Source organism: Glycine soja, chromosome 14 (genome assembly GCF_004193775.1).
Source record: "Glycine soja cultivar W05 chromosome 14, ASM419377v2, whole genome shotgun sequence".
Taxonomy (NCBI): domain Eukaryota; kingdom Viridiplantae; phylum Streptophyta; class Magnoliopsida; order Fabales; family Fabaceae; genus Glycine; species Glycine soja.
The window spans coordinates 41979057-41999337 of record NC_041015.1 but is presented as its reverse complement, the minus strand read 5'-3'; the positions used below and the strand labels follow the sequence as shown (position 1 = coordinate 41999337).

Genomic DNA, 20281 nt, shown 5'->3' with positions numbered 1-20281 from the left:
GAAGAGGTTCTACTAAATTTTGGAGAAGACATTGGAGGAGTAATCTTAGGTAGAGGTTCTATTATATTTGGTAAGAATAATGTGAACATTTACCTAAAATTAGGTTAACTAGTATTTCATCATGCGTGTTCTTTTTATCTGTAAGAGTCAGAAATATACAAAGAGATTTAGAGTAGCTTACACACCCTGCTCAACCAAGTGAGCTAGATTCCTTGATTTCAACATTCATGTTTAGTTACACATTTCATGGATTCAACAAATAAAAACTATTCTATGTAACTTCTACATTTTATATTGGTCGGATGTGAAAATATTACTATATGTGTATTTTTAATGTCATCCAAAACACGGTAAACTTATTTTTGAATAGTTCAACATGATCTAAACAGACATTAACGTGTTTGTTAGCAGGAATCAACGTAAAAGTTGAGCATCCAAGCTGTTAAGAATAACTTCTACGTTATTGTGTGATTTTGATGTGAATTTGAGGTCAAACGTGAGTAATTAATACGAATCTAAAAACATGCTAAGTCTGGCAGAAATTGCATGTGTATACAGTGTTACATTATAGCGAACAAAATTGTGACAGTGCCTCATGAGCAAGGTAAAAATGTGAGATAAAAAACAAGAGATCAGCTTCCTTGTAAAAATGGGTACAGTGCTCCAATTATTCGATACACAATTTGCTCCAAAAATAAGAACCCTTTCGGGTGTTGTAGCTATATCCCAACAAGGGCGTTTTTCAATTACCATTATATTGGAAACATAATGTAACCAAACATCCCTGCAATCCTTATAGTAATAAATTAACATAGAAATGCTTCATACCCGCCTTCTTTGGTCTACACTGCTGGAAGAAAAACCAGAAAAAAAAGGCCAACGAAAAAGCATCAATTAGAAGAACATTTGACCTTAGGCTACCAGAAAAAGTGCATTTAGTTTGTTACAATCATGACCAAATAAATTTGACAATGCTGACAACTTCAACATAGCAGTTTATGAATCAATTTCTGTTTCACCCAAAGAAGTCTCGGCAGCAGCATTTTGCGCTTCAAGTAACTTCATTTGGCGCTCTGCATGTTCCCTTTCGCAAGCACTAATTCCCATAATAATATCCAACATAGTACCAGTGGTGCCAAAAAATACAAGGGGTGCCAGAGATTTGCGCTTTATCCCCACTGGAATAGCCAGCAAAGCTCCTGCAACTGAGAATACCCAAGTGCCCAATGCACTGCAAACTTTCCTTGTTCAGTAAGATTTCAACCAAAATTAACAAAAGGCATTGTGGAAAAGACAAACATATTAAGGAAATCAGGACCCCCTTGCAGATTTCCAGACTATAGCAAAACAAACCATTTAGAAGGACACCAAACTTACCCCAATTCACAACTGCTTATAAGAAAAGCAAATAATCATAAAGCAGATGATATACAAAGTGGGGTAAAGAGGAAAAGAAGTGAGGGAACTAAAGTGTCACTGCAACATGTCATGCCATACCAGAGGAGTACCCATGATCATGAACATCATGATAAGCCCCTATCTGAATGCCAATACAGTAAAGTAATTTGAGTAAACCCTCAAGTTAATCCTCTAAAGTTTCACTTACACACATCACCACATTCGTTCTCCAGATTTTCTTTTAATGTTAAATTGTTCCTTCAAAGATTTAAAACATCATGAAATTTTTGGAAGACTAAAGTGGAATAAATTTTTGGAGGATTCATATGGTGAATCACTGAATCATGGACCTTGGGATGATCAACTGGAGGGTTTACTCTAAAATTTATTGGAGCATATAGTCTACTCAACATTCTTATTATCCTGTGTTCCAGTGTCCCAACACCTTCATGAATCGTCAGACATTCACTGTCTGCTGCATTGTAGTTATACTTACTGAACTGCCAAAACCATTTATCTTCAAGAATAAATATTTGACAACTCAATAACATATAGGCACTTAGGAAAACTAACAATATCTATACTTGGGAAAAAACTTGCTCTGCCTTGTGTTCCAAAAGTGGGAGGAATAATTAAACCAAAACACATAATTAGTGACCTTTTTAACAACTAAGTAACACAACAAAGGAGTTTTCTATTGACATTGTCATAACCAACAGTAGATTCAGGACTTTAAGGAAACAATTTTTTTCGCGTAACAAACCAATTGCGTTGGAACTGTTAGAACATGTTTATTGGCTAATCCAAATAAACTATCCCTTCACCATGGACCCATTACAAGGGAGCAAAATAGGATCCCTAATTTCCACAGCGAGTCCCTTAAAATTTCAAGGCTAATTACTAGTTCTGAAATTAAATTCGAATTCTTTATTTAATGGGGTGTGCAACAAAGGCTTCAACAATTTAATCTTATACTGGGTTTCTATGAATCCGACAATTAGATGAGATGGGTTAATCATGTTATGAATTCAGGGAAATATTTAACGGAAAAACTATCACTTCAAAAAACAGAAATAAAGAAGAAGAGACACCCACTTGGAAACAGAACAATCTTCAAGATGCTTTACATTTTCTTCACCTCCCATTTTCCGCAGAAACAAACGAAACGGTAAACAGGAAAGAGGGATAGAGAGGAAGAATAAGTGTGCGTTTCACTGGCCTCGATTTCGACAACTTTGCTTACGAGTCCAAGGAGTGGTGTCTTTCTACCAAGGACCAATTAGAAAAAATACGAGTTCTTTAGGTTTTTTATTTTTTGCAGTTGACAACCAAATATACGAAAATTGCACTTTACTAACTTTTTTGCCAGGGGGTATATTTAAAGATATATTTATTTAATTAATTTTATAAAACACCTTTTGTTTATCCTTTGGAATTGAAGAAAGTGTGAAAATTTATATTAATTAACGCTTCATGCTCAACCGAGTTAGACCATTTCATAATTTTTTATACATGGGAAAGCTGAAACAAGACAGAAAGAAAGAAAATAAAACAACAATCAAACCCTAAAATGAACTGCTCCCATTTTGTCAGTCATAACAAGAGTTGATAACTGAGATGGACAAACATTCCATATTTTGTATGACTCTGCATGCGTTGCCCCATATTTAGCAAGCCAGTCAGCATAAGCATTTTCTTCCCGCAGAGTATGCTTGAAAGAAACTATCCATGTCAAAGCCAAAAGATGATGGATAAGCTGAACCAGAGGAGAGTATGGATGGTACTCATTAACTTCGTTCTAGATGAGATGTAAAGCGAGTGTTGAATCTGACTCACAAAGAACATGTGTATAACCATTATCCCAAGCAGTACGGAGACCATAATAAATGGCTAAAAGCTTTGCTTTGAGACTAGATGTAGTGCCGCACTCCCCAGAGAAAGCTGTAAGCATATTTCCAGCAAGGTCTCTAATGATTCCTCCATATCCTGAGTCTCCTGGATTACCTATAGAGCTTCCGTCGGTGTTAAGCTTAACAAAAGGGAAAGTTGGTGGGTCCCAACTAACATTCCTGCCCATCCTTGGTTGTGTTGGTTGTTGCAAGGTGTTGATGACATCATTGGACAAAATGTTAACTTGATTAATAATCTGCCATGTTGTCCATCGCTTGTTCTGGAAAATAAGAGAATTTCTACTCTTCCAAATTGTCCAACATGTCACTGCAAAGAGGATTCCTCTAACGCTGTTGATGTTGTTCACGATCCAATCCACACAATTTGCAACGTAGAAATTTGAATCATGGTCTAGATGAAGAAATTGCCACACCTGGCGAGAGTAATGGCAGTCACAAAGTAAGTGTAAAATTGTCTCCTATCCATGCATGCACCTGTTACAAGAGGAAACCACAGCCAAGTGTCTAAAGACGCGAAAATCATTAGTAGGAAGGCTACCATGGAAGGTAAGCCAAAAGAAGTGTTTAATATTTTCCAGTATTTGCAATTTCCAGATCCAGGACCAATTTCCAAATTGACTAGTAGGTAATGAATTTACGGCAATAAGCCATTTGAAGGCTGTAGTAGCAGTAAATATTTCGTCTCCTGAAGGGCCCCAAACAATGACATCCTCCATATTGTCATTAAGGATGTAAATTTGAATTTCTTTCTTGGTTTCCATTGGTAATGGTGTGGATAATTTTTCAAAATGCCAAATACCATCCTGGAAAATATCCTGCGCCTTTAATTGAGTATCTTGGATATTCACGAAGGGGACAAGATGGCAAAGGTAATCATCGGTGAGCCATTTGTCATACCACAAAGAAATATCACCCCTCCCTAGACGATACTGGAATCCCAAATGAAGATGGTTAGTGGCTTTGACAATAGAGTTCCAGGTATATGATGCTCCATCAAGAGTTGAGGCCTGAAGTAAAGATTCCCCTTGACGCAAGTACTTGGATTCCAGCATTTGAACCCAAATTTTTTGCTTCTCATGTAAAAAATCCCATGCGTGCTTGCCTAGAAGAGATATATTTACATGTCTGGAAGGTCTAATATTGAGGCCCCCAAGAGCTTTTGGCAGGGAGATGGTTTCCCAGTTCACCCAATGATAGTGATTTTGTCCCCAAATAAAACGACAAATAGTGGAATCAATTTTGTCACATATCCCTTCTGGTACCCATAGATTTTGCATGGTGAAAATAGGCATGGATGAAAGTACAAATTGAGCCAGGGTCACTCTACCAGCTCTATTCAAGAGTTTCATTTTCCAACCTGCCAGTCTTGAATTGATCCTTTCAAGAATAAAATTGAAATCTCTATTTCTAGTTCGTCCTTGAAGCATGGGGAAGCCCAGATAGTTGCCAATTTGTCTAGTATGCTGGAAGAGTGAAATTGAGGCAAATTTCTGAATCTTCACATGAGAAATATTATTGGATGTCATAAATCTTGATTTTTGGAGATTAACTTTTAGCCCAGAAGCTTTACAAAAGATATCAAAGACTTCTTTAGTCAATTGGACTTGAGATGATTTTGCCTCAGTAAACAAAAGGCAATCATCAGCAAAAAAAGATGGGAAATAGATGGCCCATTTCTATCCACTTTCACAGGCAGCCAGAGTTGTTCATCAACTTTTTGTTGTATAAGAAGAGAGAGCTTCTCCATACACAAAACAAAAAGATAAGGAGACATTGGGTCACCTTGTCTAAGACCTCTTTTAGGAGCAAAGGATTCCAACTTCTCACTATTCCATTTGAGGGTCAAAGTTGTTGAAGTGATACAGTTCATGATGAGATTGACAATTTGAGAAGGGAAGCCAAAATCAATAAGAGTAAGCCTAAGGAAATTCCAATCAACCCTGTCATAGGCTTTTTTAAAATCAATTTTAAACATGACATATCCTTTTTTCCCCTTCTTTTTCTTATGAAAATGATGAACAATCTCCTGGGTGATTAAAGCATTATCAGACGTACCTCTCTTGGGGATAAAACTACTCTGAAGTGGACCAATGATCTTGTCCAAATGAGGCTGAATCCTATTCACCAAAACCTTGGAAATTGTCTTGAAAAGAACATTGCATAGACTTATGGGTCTGAAGTCCTTAAATGATAGAGGAGAATCAATTTTTGGAATAGGAACAATGAGAGTTTTTGCTAGGCCAGGATTGAAAGTCCCAGAAGAAAAAGCCATAGAAACCATCTCCCACACATCATTAGCAACAACATTCCAAAAATTCTTGTAAAAAACTAGTTGAAAGCCATCCACTCCAGGAGCTTCATAAGAGTTCATAGAGAACATAACATTCTTAACATCCTCCATAGAGACATTTTGAATCAAAGAATTATAAAGGTCTTGGTCTACCTGAGGAATATGATGTAACTGTAGACACTCAGGCTGGCAAAAGTTAGAGGATTGGAATAAATTTCTAAAAAAACTCAGAACCTCTCTCTTTATAACTTCGTCATTTGTGCACCAAATTCCATCAATATTAATTCCTGAAATCTTGTTCCTCCTCCTTCTTATGATGGTCTGAGTATGGAAAAATTTGGTGTTTTTATTTCCAAATTTAATCCATTGCTCTCTGGACTTCTGGAACCATAGAACCTCCTCTTGGTGAAGGACTTGGTTATAAAGTGCCTGAAGTTTCCTTTCTAGAATGATGAGGTCTGAATATGGAAATATATCAAGCTGCTTATGGACTCCCTTAATTCTTGCATCAAGATGCCTCTTTCTCTTAAAAATATTGCCAAATACCTTTTCATTGAATTTGGTTGATTCAACTTGGACCTTATGAAGTTTATTATAAACATTTCCCTGGGTGGAATTCCAAGTGTTAGTAACCAAATTAGGATACTCTGGATGAGAGAGCCAAGTAGCCTGAAAGTGGAAAGATTTAACTCTCTTGCTCCTAGACTTCAAACAGCTAAGCAGTAAGGGATTGTGATATGAATTATGCATAGGGAGCACCTCCAAAAGAGCATGCCGAAACAAAACCTGCCACTCAGAATCATCCATACATCTATCAAGTTTTTTACGGACATGACCACTAGATTGAACATTTTTCCTCCAAGTAAACCAACCACCAACTGAATCCAAATCCATAACACCACACGCCGACATCATATTAGCCAATAAGTATGCCCTGCTAGAACTGAAATTACCTCTAAAGACTTCATTGGGGTTTAGAATTTCATTAAAATCACCTAGCAATAACCATGGCCCTGAAATTTGGTTTCGCAAGTCACTAAAATAGTCTCATAAGAAATTGCGATTGGATGGAGTAGGAGAAGCATAGATCGCTGAACAATGTCGAGCAACATTTCTTTTTTGTATGGAGAAAGAAATAGCTTGGTGAATGGAGTCAGTAAGAGAAACTGTGATATTAACACAGGAGAGAATCCAAATGCCACCAGAATGGCCATTAGCTTCCTGAAGAAATAAAGGCTTATAACCCAAATTCTTCCAAAAAGCTTCTACCTTCACGAACAAACCATGAGTCTCATACAAGAGAAAGAGAGAGGGATGGTGTTGAGAAATAACATCCCTAAGATGGCGCCTCGTACTTTGCCCTAAGGCCCCACGGACATTCCATGAAATGATTGAAAAATCAAAGAATAAATCCATAAGAAAAGGCAATAAAAACGAGAGGCCCATAAGCTACAAGGGCTATGTTGCAGTGGGTTGACCCTCAAGAGGTGTCTCTAGAACCATATCATGTTGGCCCACATGCTCTTGTGAGTCAACTGCAGTGATGTCAATATATTGGGCAACTGGTTCCTCATCATTCAGAATGATAAATCTGTTTGGTGATAAAGCTTGCATAGGGACAGTCGATTTGATTCCATAGCCCGCATTATATATCACTTGTCCTGATGGGTGGTTGGAAGGGCCCACGTGTTCCCCATTGATTGGTTTGGGTTTATTGATAATATTCTTCTCAATTATGATCTGCTTCCTTGGGTCTTGCCTGACTCTTGGGATTGTAACTGTATCCCTTCTTACTCTTTTATTCTTTTGTTTCCCATTGGATGATCTCTCCACTATTGTTGGTGCAACATCTTTATGGGCCCCACTTGCAGTATCATGAGCATTTAAAGTGATCGGATTAATCTTCTCTTTCTTCTCATTTAGATGAGATTGGCACTGATTTTTAGGATTCCCATCTTTATTCCCCTTGGCTTGATTCTTGTTGGTTTTGTTATGGGGTTTGCGCTTAACTACGAGCCACTCCCCATGCAAAACATCCTCTTCATTATTGGCAACATCTTTGCTAATAATTGCATTAACTTGTGCAACCGTCCCATTATTGCCACAATCATTTGCATGCGTAACTGACGCAGGAATTTTTAGGCCATTAAATGTCGCCGGAGCACTCAAATTCTTCTGATCATCTGCCGTCGTAAGATTGGGAACCATCATAGGAGTTTTGGCTAGTGTTGGACATTCCCTAGCCAAATGCCCATAGCATCCACATGAAGAACAAATTCTGTGCAAACCCTCATATTCTACCTTATACCAGTATCCCTTCAAACCAACCTTACCCACCACAGGTTTATTTAAATCAATCTGGACATAAATTCTTGCAAAACGTTCCCTTCTAACATCTAAGGTGTTTGAATCAACCTTGATAAGGGTACCAATAGCCCTAGCCAAAGCCAACAAAATACTTTCATCATAATAAATCAAATTCAAACCTGGAAAGCAAACCCATACCATAGTTTTATCAATCTTGGTCGTGGGTGAAATGAAGTCCGGCGTCCATGTTTGAACTGTTAGGTAATGATAAAAAATCATCCAGGGTCCTCCATCAATCACCTTTTGCCTATCCTCAGTAGTATCAAACTTGACCATGTAGAAATGGTTGCCAATGTCAAGAATATCAAATCCTGCTACAAGTTTCCAAATGCGTGTCAAACAATCCTTTATCGCCTGGAAACCAATATTCTTCCCAAGCAATTTAACCACCAACGCATCTTGCCATGGGGCATATAAGCCATTGAAAACAGAATCATCAATATGAACAATAGGCTTCAAGTGATTATCATCCTCAAAGACTATTTTGGCCAATTTTTCCTTGATAGGTCCACTTTTGGTCGCTGAGGTAGTGCTTCCCTATTTGCCATAGCCATTTCTTTAAAAGAGACTCGTGTTTGACCACCGCCACCACCATCTGGTGGCTCATTGCCTACTACGTTCGTAGAGAAAACAAAGTCCTTGGCCTGGCCTACCACAATTCTACCCCTTCTGGTTAATTGCCCCTCAATCCACATATATGGAGATTTAGGCTTCAACCCTTGATGCAATTGAGGTATAAGCTCGGATAGATGTGGATCCATCTCCCAGCTACCTTGAATTTCAGCCATCAACTCACTGGAAATGATGGAAACTGCAATCACCATTAATTCAGAACCCTACACTCTAGATAAAGCATCTGCAACAGTGTTTTCTTTTCCTTTCTTGTAGCAAGCTTCATAGTCATACCCCATGAGTTTAGTAAGCTAGCTGTGTTGCCCCGTAAAAGAAATTCTCTACTGCAACAAGAACTTAAGACTATTATGATCAGTCCTAATTGTTGGATCAAGTGGCCTCAGAATAATTAAGAAGGGGGGGTTGAATTAATTATTAATGAACCTTTACTAATTAAAATTTACCCTTCTTAGGCTTTTACCCTTCTTAGGCTTTTAAAATTTAACCTTTACTAATTAATTATTAATGAACCTTTACTAATTAAAATTTACAACACACAAGAGTTTTATACTGGTTCGGCAACAACCCGTGCCTACATCCAGTCCCCAAGCGACCTGCGGTCCATGAGATTTCTTTTCAACCTTGTAAATTCCTTTACAAGCAAAGATCCACAAGGGATGTACCCTCCCTTGTTCTCTTTGAACAACCTAGTGGATGTACCCTCCACTAGAACTGATCCACAAGAGATGTACCCTCTCTTGTTCTCAGTCATAACAACCCAAGTAGATGTACCATCTACTTGTACCACAAAGGATGTACCCTCCAATGTGTTAAGACAAAGTTCTCAGGCAGTTAGTCCTTTGAAACTTTGTGAATGGGGAAACAAAATAATTCTCAGGCGGTTAGTCCTTTGAAATCTTTTGTTTATGGGAAAGGGAAGAATCAAAAGAATTCTCAGATTGTGTCGTTTTGAATTCTTTGACAAGGGAGAAGGGAGACACAAAAGAATTCAGACGATTAGTCCTTCGTTCTTTTAGAAAAGGGAGAAGAGAGACACAAAAAGAATTCAGGCAGTTAGTCCTTGGCGAATTCTTTTTGGTAAAGGGAGAAGGGAATGAAAAAGATGAATAACACACTTTTGTTTTCAAGGTTTTGGAAAACCAGAAAACTTTAGAAAGCTTTTGGCAAAGGAAGAAGAAGAAGAAGTTCAAGAAGATGTTCAAAGAGATTCAAAGGTTGTAAAAGAATGTAATCAATGTTCTTAAAATGCAAGTTAAGGACTTGCTTTTATAGACTCTTCATGTCTGGTCAAGAAAACCATTAGAGGAGTTATAACCTTTAGAAAAACTTGAAAACCATTGGAAGAGTTACATCTTTTGATTTTTGTTCAAAACTTATCACTGGTAATCGATTACCAAATCATTGTAATCGATTACACAAAGCATTTTTGTGAAAGGATGTGACTCTTCACATTTGAATTTGAATTTCAACGTTCAAACACACTGGTAATCAATTACCAATATATTGTAATCGATTACACCATTTTGAAATTGATTGGAACGTTGTAAATTTAGTTGAAAGCTTTTTGAAAACAAAACTTGCCACTGGTAATTGATTATAGTAAACTGGTAATTGATTACCAGAGAGTAAAAACTCTTTGGTAAAAACTTTTGTGAAAACTTAATTTGCTACTCAATGTTTTGAAAAACTTTTTTGTACTAATCTTGATTGAGCCTTTTCTTGATTCTTGAATCTTGAGTCTTGAATCTTGATATTGATTATTCTTGATTCTTGATTCTTGAAAACTTGAAACTTGAAACTTCTCTTGAATCTTTCTCTTGATTCTTGAATTGTTCTTGACTAAATCTTGAAATCATTCTCATGGGCTTTTGGTCATCATCTTTGATATCATCAAAACACCTTGAATCAATCTTGATTCATCATCATGAATCAATCTTGATTCATCATCATGAAGCAATGAAGCTTGCTTCTACACTAATCACAAAATCTCTGCCAACCAAATAGTGATGCCATATTCCAACTGCATACACTTTAGCAAACAACTCCTTTTCATAAACTTACAAGGATTGATGCTTTGGAGAGAGATCTTTGTTGATAAAGGCTAGAGGATGACCCTTCTGCATCAATACTGTAACGACCCGCCTTGTCGCTATGGTATCCACACTCTAATATTCGATAATTTCAATTTTTATAAAAAGAACTCCCTTAATTTTTTATTATGAAAATAGAAGTGATTTTGTCACAACATAAATCCATCCAACAACACGCCATTACTTAAGTGAATATGCATAATTACATAGAAACAATAATTCGGTACATGTCATACACATAACGAAAATTAAATATGTTCATATATATATATATATATATAATTAAAATTCCAGTTTTACATCTTTAACTCAACAAAATAAAACTTAAAAACCAACTACGGAGGAGTTGATTCTAAAACATAACTCTATCCCAAAATAACGCCAACGTCATCACATCGGCTCGGCGGCTCCTCACCAGAATCTTACTCCCTACACCCTGCCACTGTCATTCTGCTCCCACGAACAAGGTTCGTGATCATCACAGGTATCAACTACACGATACAAAATTGCAAGGGTGAGTTTATTATAAAAGAACCAATACCAATTCCAAATAACCACAATTAGCAAGGAACATAGGCAAACATGATAAGCATACACAACAATCATTATTCAACACTCATATCCAACCAATATTCATCATTCACATCCAACAATTACTCATCATCCATCCATGGACCCAATCAAGACTGCACAGAATGATGCATGCACCTGACTCAACACTCAGATGCAATGTGGTACGTACCAACAACAACCAAATCTCAGGAAATAGCCTAAGCGTGTCCACACGATACCTCTCTCTTCATGTTGGGCCACCAAAACCTCATCTTTAAATCTTGATACATCTTGGTAGCACCAGAATGGATGCTCAAATTACTCCTATGTCCTTCCTCTAAGATCATATGCAAGACTAAGGTCTCTAAACTGTTCTAGGAGATCCATCTCTCTAACCATCAAGGAAGACATATGTAGAGATTTCCTACTCAAGGCATCAGCCACTACATTGGCTTTACCGGGATGGTAGCTAAGCTCAAAATCATAATCCTTAAGAAACTCTAACCATCTCCTTTGTCTCATGTTCAGCTCCTTCTGACTAAACAAGTATTTAAGGCTCTTATGATCACTAAATACCTCGAACTTAGAGCCAAACAGATAATGTCTCCAAATCTTAAGGGAAAAAACTACAGCAGCCAACTCCAGATCATGGGTGGGACAATTCCTCTCATGAGTCTTAAGTTGTCTAGAAGCATAGGCCACCACTTGGCCATTTTGCATCAACACTCCGCCTAAACCCATCTTTGATGCATCACAATACACCTTAAAGGGTTCTCTCGGGTTAGGCAAAACTAGCACTGGAGTAGTTGCCAATCTTTCCTTAAGGGTCTAGAAACTATGCTCACATTGGGTATCCCACCCAAAAGCTTGACCCTTACGAGTCAGTTTAGTCAAAGGTAGAGCCAACTTGGAGAAACCTTCTATGAATCTTCGATAATATCCTGCTAAACCTAGAAAACTCTTAATCTCAAAAACAGACTTAGGACTCTCCCACTTAAGAACAACTTCTATCTTAGAGGGATCCACAGCTTTACGCCCTTGAGATATCACATGCCCTAGGAAACTAAATTTCTCTAACCAGAACTCACACTTGGACAACTTAGCATAGAGTTGTCGGTCCTTAAGGGTATGCAACACAATCCTCAAATGTTCTTCATGTTCCTCTCTAGTCTTGGAGTATACCAAAATATCATCTATAAATACTACCACAAAACTATCAAGGTAAGGGTGAAAAACTTTATTCATGTAGTCCATAAACACTCATGGAGCATTAGTCACACCAATGGGCATGACTAGATACTTATAGTGACCGTAACGGGTCCTAAAAGCAGTCTTTGGTATATCCTCAAACTTCACTCGGATCTGATGATAACCCGACCTAAGGTCTATCTTGCTAAACACACAAGCTCCTACTAGCTGGTCCATAAGGTCATTTATTCTAGGCAAATGGTACTTATTCTTCATCGTTACCTTATTCAACTGGCGGTAATCCACACACAACCTCATGGTTCCATCTTTCTTCTTCACTAGCAACACTGGGGCTCCCCACGGAGATACACTAGGCCTAATAAACTGCTTATCCAACAACTCCTCTAACTGTTTCTTAAGCTCAGCTAACTCTATAGGAGACATCCTATAAGGAGCTATGGATATGGGTCCAGCACCAGGTACTAAGTCTATGGAAAACTCTATCTCTCTCTCAGGTGGCAGACCAGATATATCCTCAGGAAACACTTCCGGAAACTCTCTAACAACAGGGAGGTCACACATAGAAACCTTTGTCTCTACTTCTAGGCTAGACAAGATCATGTATGCTTGAGCATCTTCCTTTAAAGATGTCATAACTTGGTTGGCAGAGATAAACATCATATCCTTACTCACTCCAGAATCATCAAACACCACACTTTTATCAAAACAGACCAACAAGACATGGTTGGAAGATAACCAGTCCATACCAAGAATAACATCAATTTGGCTCAAAGGCAAACAAATCAAATCAATCAAGAATGTTCTACCAGAAATCTCCACAGGACAATTCAAACACACATCAGAAGTTAACACAGAACCACTAGTAGGGGTCTCTACCACTAGATCTTTATTTAAGGAAAACACAGAAAGCTTAAGTTTTCCTACACACAAACAAAGAACCACACAACAATCACAACCATCACAAATTCCTACTCAGTTACTCTTGAGAGTTGATGACTCAAGACATTAACACCCACTTTCCATCATTTGCATTTTCTGATCGCTTGCCATATCATTCCATTGCCCTTCACAAATTATACAGTGGCCAGGCTAATAATTCGTGACTCGACATTGAAATTCATGGTATAGCAGACATCAGAAAAACAAATTCAATATAACTACAACAATCAAATCTCTATAGCTCGTAGGAACATAACTAGTGAGTAAGTGCTAATAGCAAACAACGAACATCAAACATCAGCAAACAACCAACACCAAGCATTCAACAAAACAACCAGAGAATGCACAAAAAAACATAGCAGACTCACAACTCACTGTCCGAAAGGTTCGACCTGCTCTAATACCACTAAATGTAACGACCCGCCTCGTCGCTACGGTATCCACACTCTAATATTTGATAATTTCAATTTTTATAAAAAGGACTCCCTTAATTTTTGATTATGAAAATAGAAGTGATTTTGTCACAACATAAATTCATCCAACAACACGCCATTACTTAAGTGAATATGCATAATTACATAGAAACAATAATTCGGTACATGTCATACACATAACGAAAATTAAATATGTTCATATATATATATAATTAAAATTCCAGTTTTACATCTTTAACTCAACAAAATAAAACTTAAAAACCAACTACGGAGGAGTTGATTCCAAAACATAACTCTCTCCCAAAATAACGCCAACGTCATCACGTCGGCTCGGCGGCTCCTCACCAGAATCTTACTCCCTACACCCTGCCACTATCATTCTGCTCCCACGAACAAGGTTCGTGATCATCACAGGTATCAACCACACGATACAAAATTGCAAGGGTGAGTTTATTATAAAAGAATCAATACCAATTCCAAATAACCACAATTAGCAAGGAACATAGGCAAACATGATAAGCATACACAACAATCATTATTCAACACTCATATCCAACCAATATTCATCATTCACATCCAACAATTACTCATCATCCATCCATGGACCCAATCAAGACTGCACAGAATGATGCATGCACCTGACTCAACACTCAGATGCAATGTGGTACGTACCAACAACAACCAAATCTTAGGAAATAGCCTAAGCGTGTCCACACGATACTCTCACTTAGGGAACTGTGCTGAGTTTGTCGAGACCACCCGGTTGTGCACGGAACAGCCCCCTTACCATAGGTGATCAGTCTGGGAGCCCAAAGGTGTTCCCTACCAGGTGACAAGCCCCCTAGTACAAAGTACACTTGGCCATAGTTACTCTATTTACTGTGTCGTATGAGCTATGATCACGGCCAAAAGTAAGTGCCAAAGACCATGAACCAATTAAAGCGCCTAAGCATCCCCTCATAAATGGTTAGATTCTCTAACCACGCTAGTTACCCACGTCTGGGCCATCCGACAAGGTCAGTGCACTCTATCCTCCATGACATACACTCCATACGACGTATGATCGTGGCCAAAAGCTAGTGCCAAAGACCCTGGAAGGTCAGTGCACAGTGCCCCCCACGAACATACACAACATGCACATGCCAATGCATTTCCAACATCAATCAACATTCCATTTCCATGTCATTCACAACATAAATATCATCTCATCTCAATGACGTTATCAACAACAACAACAACCTCATTTCATATTCACATATTCATCAATAATAACAATTCATGTTGACATGGTCTTTATTAACAACGTCATCTCAATTCAATATCATCATAATTTTCATTATCATCACATATCAATTAAAATCCTCAATAGCAACATCAACAACAATTCAAACAAACACAACAATATCATTTCCACACGCACGGTCTTCAAACAACACATTTCAAACAACCAAAACAATATCATTCATCACAATATATATATATCGCATCCCATTAGTTAAAACGTAATTTTCTTTGAAGAAAAATCAGCATGCAACAGGGACAGACAGATATCCTCATAGTTAGGTTCCCTAACCCTAACTATGGTGTTAAAATGGTAAATTTTATAATAAACTCCCCTTACCTATCGTGAACTACCCCGTGGATTCCTTGTCGCGTCACTTGAAGATTCCTTTTTGTCCTTGCTCATCGATTCCACACAAACCTCCACCATGCCAAAAAGAATGAGACTTAGTATGGATTTCAGAAAACAAAGCTAGTAACAGTGCTCTGGGTCAAACACCCACATCACTACATGAAAAAGCTGAGAGCATTTTGGGTTTTACAAAGGAACGTCATTTGGAAATTCCGACCACGCCAATGTGACCGGGGTTCAATGTAGGTTACGAAAATAACATGCATTTCATGAAAGGATAACGTTTACAAAGTCTCTTTCTCTAAGGTTTTTCAAAGGAAGCATAAGACATGCAATGGCGGTTCCAAAGTCAGAAAAGATGAAACTAACATAAAACAAGCATAGAACCATGGTTACCTCGAAAGAAAACAAAAGGTCAGATTAGGGTTTTTGTTCTCTACCAAAACCGCAAGCCAAGTTGGAAGATTCCGCTTCGGTTGAAGGGTTCCTCTCGGTGTGGGTTTTCAATGGAGAACAATGATGGTTTGTGGTGGCTAATGGTGACTGTGGGTGATGGAGAAAGTGCTTGGAACTTTAGAAATGGCTTTGGAAGAAAGAAAGAAGAAGAAATGACGTTTTTCCTAAGCTACACGAAAGCAAAGGCTGAAGTGCTTAAATAAGAAATGCTCTCGGGAACGGAAGCTTCGAGCACACGCCAGATATCTTCTCAAAGATCCCAACGGTCAGATCATGGACAAGTGTCTTGTGAAGTTGCAGACCAAATTTCGAGAAGATCCAACGGTTAACGAAGGTTGGGCAGCGTTTTTACCGAGGCAGCTTCATGTAGCTTTCTCTAGAAGCTTCATTAAGAGGCTTCCTCCAGAAGCTTCCTCGTGGCTTCTTTGAGAAACTTTCTCAAGAGGCTTCTTTGAGAAGCTAGATCCTTATCTATCCACACCCCTCTTTTAACTAAATTAACCTCCTTAAAAATAATTACGAATGAAAATAACACAACAAATAATCAAACATCAAACATAACTACTAATAATATATAGATATATATATCAGGGTGTTACAAATACAGCTCCAATTCCCTTGTTAGAAGCATCTGTTTCAATGAAAAATTCCTCTTGAAAATCTGGCAAAGCAAGAGTTGGTGGAGTGACCATAGCAATTTTCAATGCTTTAATGCAGAATCTGTAGATTCAAACCAATGAAATTGGTTTTTCTTAAGCAATGTAGTGAGTGGTCTGCTAATTGCTCCATAATTCTTCACAAATCTCCTATAGTAACCAATTAAACCCAGAAATCCCTTTAGCTTCGTAATAGTTTTTGGAGTTGGTCAGTTCTGAATTGTTGCAATCTTTTTGTGGTCAGTTGAAACCCCATCTTTGGAGATGCAATGGCCCAAATACTCCACATAACGACAAGCAAAATCACATTTGCTCTTCTTTTCTAATAAATGATTGTTCCTCAACAGCTCAAATGTGCATTTCAGGTGTTGCACATGTTCCTTCAAACTTCTGCTATAAATTAAGATATCATCAAAGAACACCAAAATGAACTTCCTTAAGAATGGCTTGAACATGTCATTCATGAGGCTTTGAAATGTGGCAGGGGAATTGGTCAGGCCAAATGGCATAACCAAGAACTCATAATGGCCATTGTGAGTTCTAAAAGCTGTTTTTGGAACATCCGTAAGGTACATTCGAATCTGATGATATCCAGATCGGAGATCAATCTTGGAAAACCATCCACTACCATGTAGTTCATCAAGTAGCTCCTCTATAACAAGTATAGGATATTTGTCTTTGATAGTGCTTTTGTTTAGATCCCTATAATCTATACACATTCTCCAAGATCCATTTTTCTTCTTCACGAGTACAATTGGAGATGAAAATGGGCTGTTATTAGGCTGCACCAACCCAACATCCAATAATTCTTTAGTCATCAGCTTAATCACATCTTTCTGCACTATAGAGTATCTATAGGGCTTCACATTGATTGTAGACACTCCTTCCTTTAAAGGAATCCTTATAGGAAAATAACAATTCCTCAATCTCTTCAGGAATTTTATCATTTTTAGTCTTAATCTCAGGTTTTCAGATGAAGACTACATAACTGGATTGCAGAATAGTTTCTTGGGCATCTATTTTCCAGATATGGTTTTCAAAGTTGTTGCTTCAAAACACCCACTTAATACATGTATTTTTACCCTATACCATAAATTCCATTCTCAACTGTTTAAAATCCCATTTAATCTCTCCAAGTGTTTCTAGCCACTGAACCCCAAGTACCATGTCACAATTGCCCTAAGGAAGAAGCAATACATTTGTGACAAACTTGGTGCCCTGTAAAGTCCATGTCAGGCCCTTGCATATAGCCATACACTTCAGATTTCCCCCATTTGCCACATCCACTTTCATTGGACCCATCTCTTCCACTTTGCAACCTAACTTCTTTGCTACCCTCACATCCAAGAAATTATGAGTGCTACCTGAGTCGTTGAGAATATGCAGTGGTTTTTTGTTCACAGTCATAGTTACCCTCATAGTTTGGTAACTTTTTGTAGCAACACCATTAATTGCATACACTGAGATTTGTGGATTTCCTTCATCTTCCTCCTTTTCTTCTGTTTCTTCCACAAAACCCTCTTGATCTCCCTCCACGTCATTCAATTCAGTGACCTCAATCACAAACAACTCTTTCTTCTTGCACTTGTGGCCCTTTACATAATTTTCATCACACCAAAAGCATAACCCTTTCGATCTTCTATCATCAAAGTCAATAACAACTTTGCCCTTGGAATCAACAAATGGTTTAGGTGTAGGTTTCCAGGTAGAAGATGAATTCATGTGTTGGGTTCTAGGAGTAGGTAATAAAGGAGGTCTCCTACAATTCGAACTAAATTCTTGTTGCAAAGTTCTCAAAGAGGTTTCTTGCAAGAGTGCTAATGTATATGCTTGATTAACAGATGCAGGCATAAAACTCCTAAGATGATGCTGAATTGGAGGCTTAAAGCCATTCAAGAAGATTCCTAAAGCAATTTCTCCAAATATTTGAACCCTGCCAACCCAGTAATCAAATTGGTAATAGTAGTAAGAAACTTTACCTAATTGCTTCAAGGATAGTTTTGACATCGAATCTTTATGCTTTTCTCCAAATCTTTCTTCCAAAGCTGCAACATAAGTTTCCTAGGAAATCACCTCAGCTTTAGGTTGAAATCTAACAAAATTCTGATGCCAAGATAAAGCACGTCCTTCCAAGTTGATAGATGCCAACTTCATCTTCATTTCCACAGGTGTTCCATCAATTTCAAAGAACTGGCAACATCAAAACAACCAACCATTGAGATAACTGCCATTAAATCATGAAAAATCAATCTTCACTTGACGAGCAGCCATGTAACTGCGATCTCTATGGAACGAACCTGATCCATGCGAACTACCACCATGATGCGCCTCCTGGTTCATCCTCTCCATAAACACTGTATTTTGATGATTAAGAGCTGAAATGTGAGTTTCTTGTCCATCAACATGATCTACAATTTTCTTGATATTTTGGCTCATCTCCTTCAATGTTTCTTTGATTGAATCTTCAAATTTTCTGAAATCTTGCGATCTAGTATTGTACTCCACCATTGATAATCTTCACAGGTGCGAGGTTGGTGCTTTGATGCCAAAATGATGTCGGAAACCTTCAGAGAATAGAGAATAAAGATAGAGAAATGGTTGAATCAGTAGCAATTGTATTTATGAAATTGGATCCTTGATTACATAGTAGAATTGAGCTTTTATACTTGCTCAATTTAGATAAATCATATACAATTTCTAATTAATGAAACTAATTCTTAACAACCTTCAAACAATTGAATAACAGAAGTAACAAAATTGCCAACTTGGCTTTCACGTCAACGCCATGCCATCATAAATTCCTCCATGTAACTCTTACCTTCGTCTGAAAGACTACGCAACAGTGCATGACGGAGCTTGAATGATGTCTCAGATTTGTTTTGATCCCTTTGCCTGGCTTTGATCTAGAGTAGGCACAACCTCAGAGATGGAGTAGAAGATGACCCCAACCTCTTCTAGGGACTCACGATAGGTGGTGGCGATGGTGACGCTGTTGAAGACGTCGCTGACTGGATCGAAGGTGAAACTCAAGACAGAGATAGAGGTTGATGACAGTGTTGATCAAATTTTAAAATAATAATAAATATAATGATAGTTAAAAATTGTATTTTTAAGAATTAAAGTATCTAATTGGAACTTTTAAATTTTTTGGGATCAAATTGACACTTTTAAAATAATTTAGGAATCATATTAACAATCAATTTTAAAAAGTACAAGTTAAGGTTCGAAATTAGTCACAAAGATTAAAATGATAAATTTTTTTAAAAATGAGAAATAAAATGTTTAAATTAAAAAAGAAAATAATTAAATTGTAAATTTTTTAAAAGTGAGAGACATAATATCTTAATTAAAAAATTGAGAAATTAAAATCACATATTTAACAAAATAGAAGAAAAAAAATTACATTTTAGTCTATTAATTTTAGTTTATTTTCCTTATAAGCTTATCAAGAAATATAGAATAATTACGTAGTAGGAATATACGCAAGTTGGTTTGGGTTGGGTTTGAAAAAACCATAACTCAACTCAACCACATTTGAACATGTTGATAATTAAAACTCAAACCAAACAAATCCAATATTGTAAATGAGGTGAATTGGATTTAATTGGGTGAACGAGTCAAAACATTTAAATTTATATGCTATTTTTTAAAATTTAATATTTTATATAAGTTAAATTTTTTATTAAATGGAATACTAAATATATTATTTATAAT

The 20281-nt window shown here is 37.4% G+C and overlaps 1 protein-coding gene across 1 annotated transcript; it reads right to left on the bottom strand.

The window, feature by feature from the left end:
• Positions 1–613: 613 nt before the first annotated feature.
• LOC114383513 lies at positions 614–2673 on the bottom strand. Its single transcript, XM_028343195.1, has 2 exons — positions 2494–2673; positions 614–1231 (listed from the first exon to the last, which is right to left on the bottom strand). The coding sequence occupies exons 1-2, from the start codon at positions 2541–2543 to the stop codon at positions 997–999; spliced, it is 285 nt and encodes a 94-aa protein (XP_028198996.1). The 5' UTR covers positions 2544–2673; the 3' UTR covers positions 614–996.
• Between the last annotated feature and the right edge of the window lie 17608 nt (positions 2674–20281).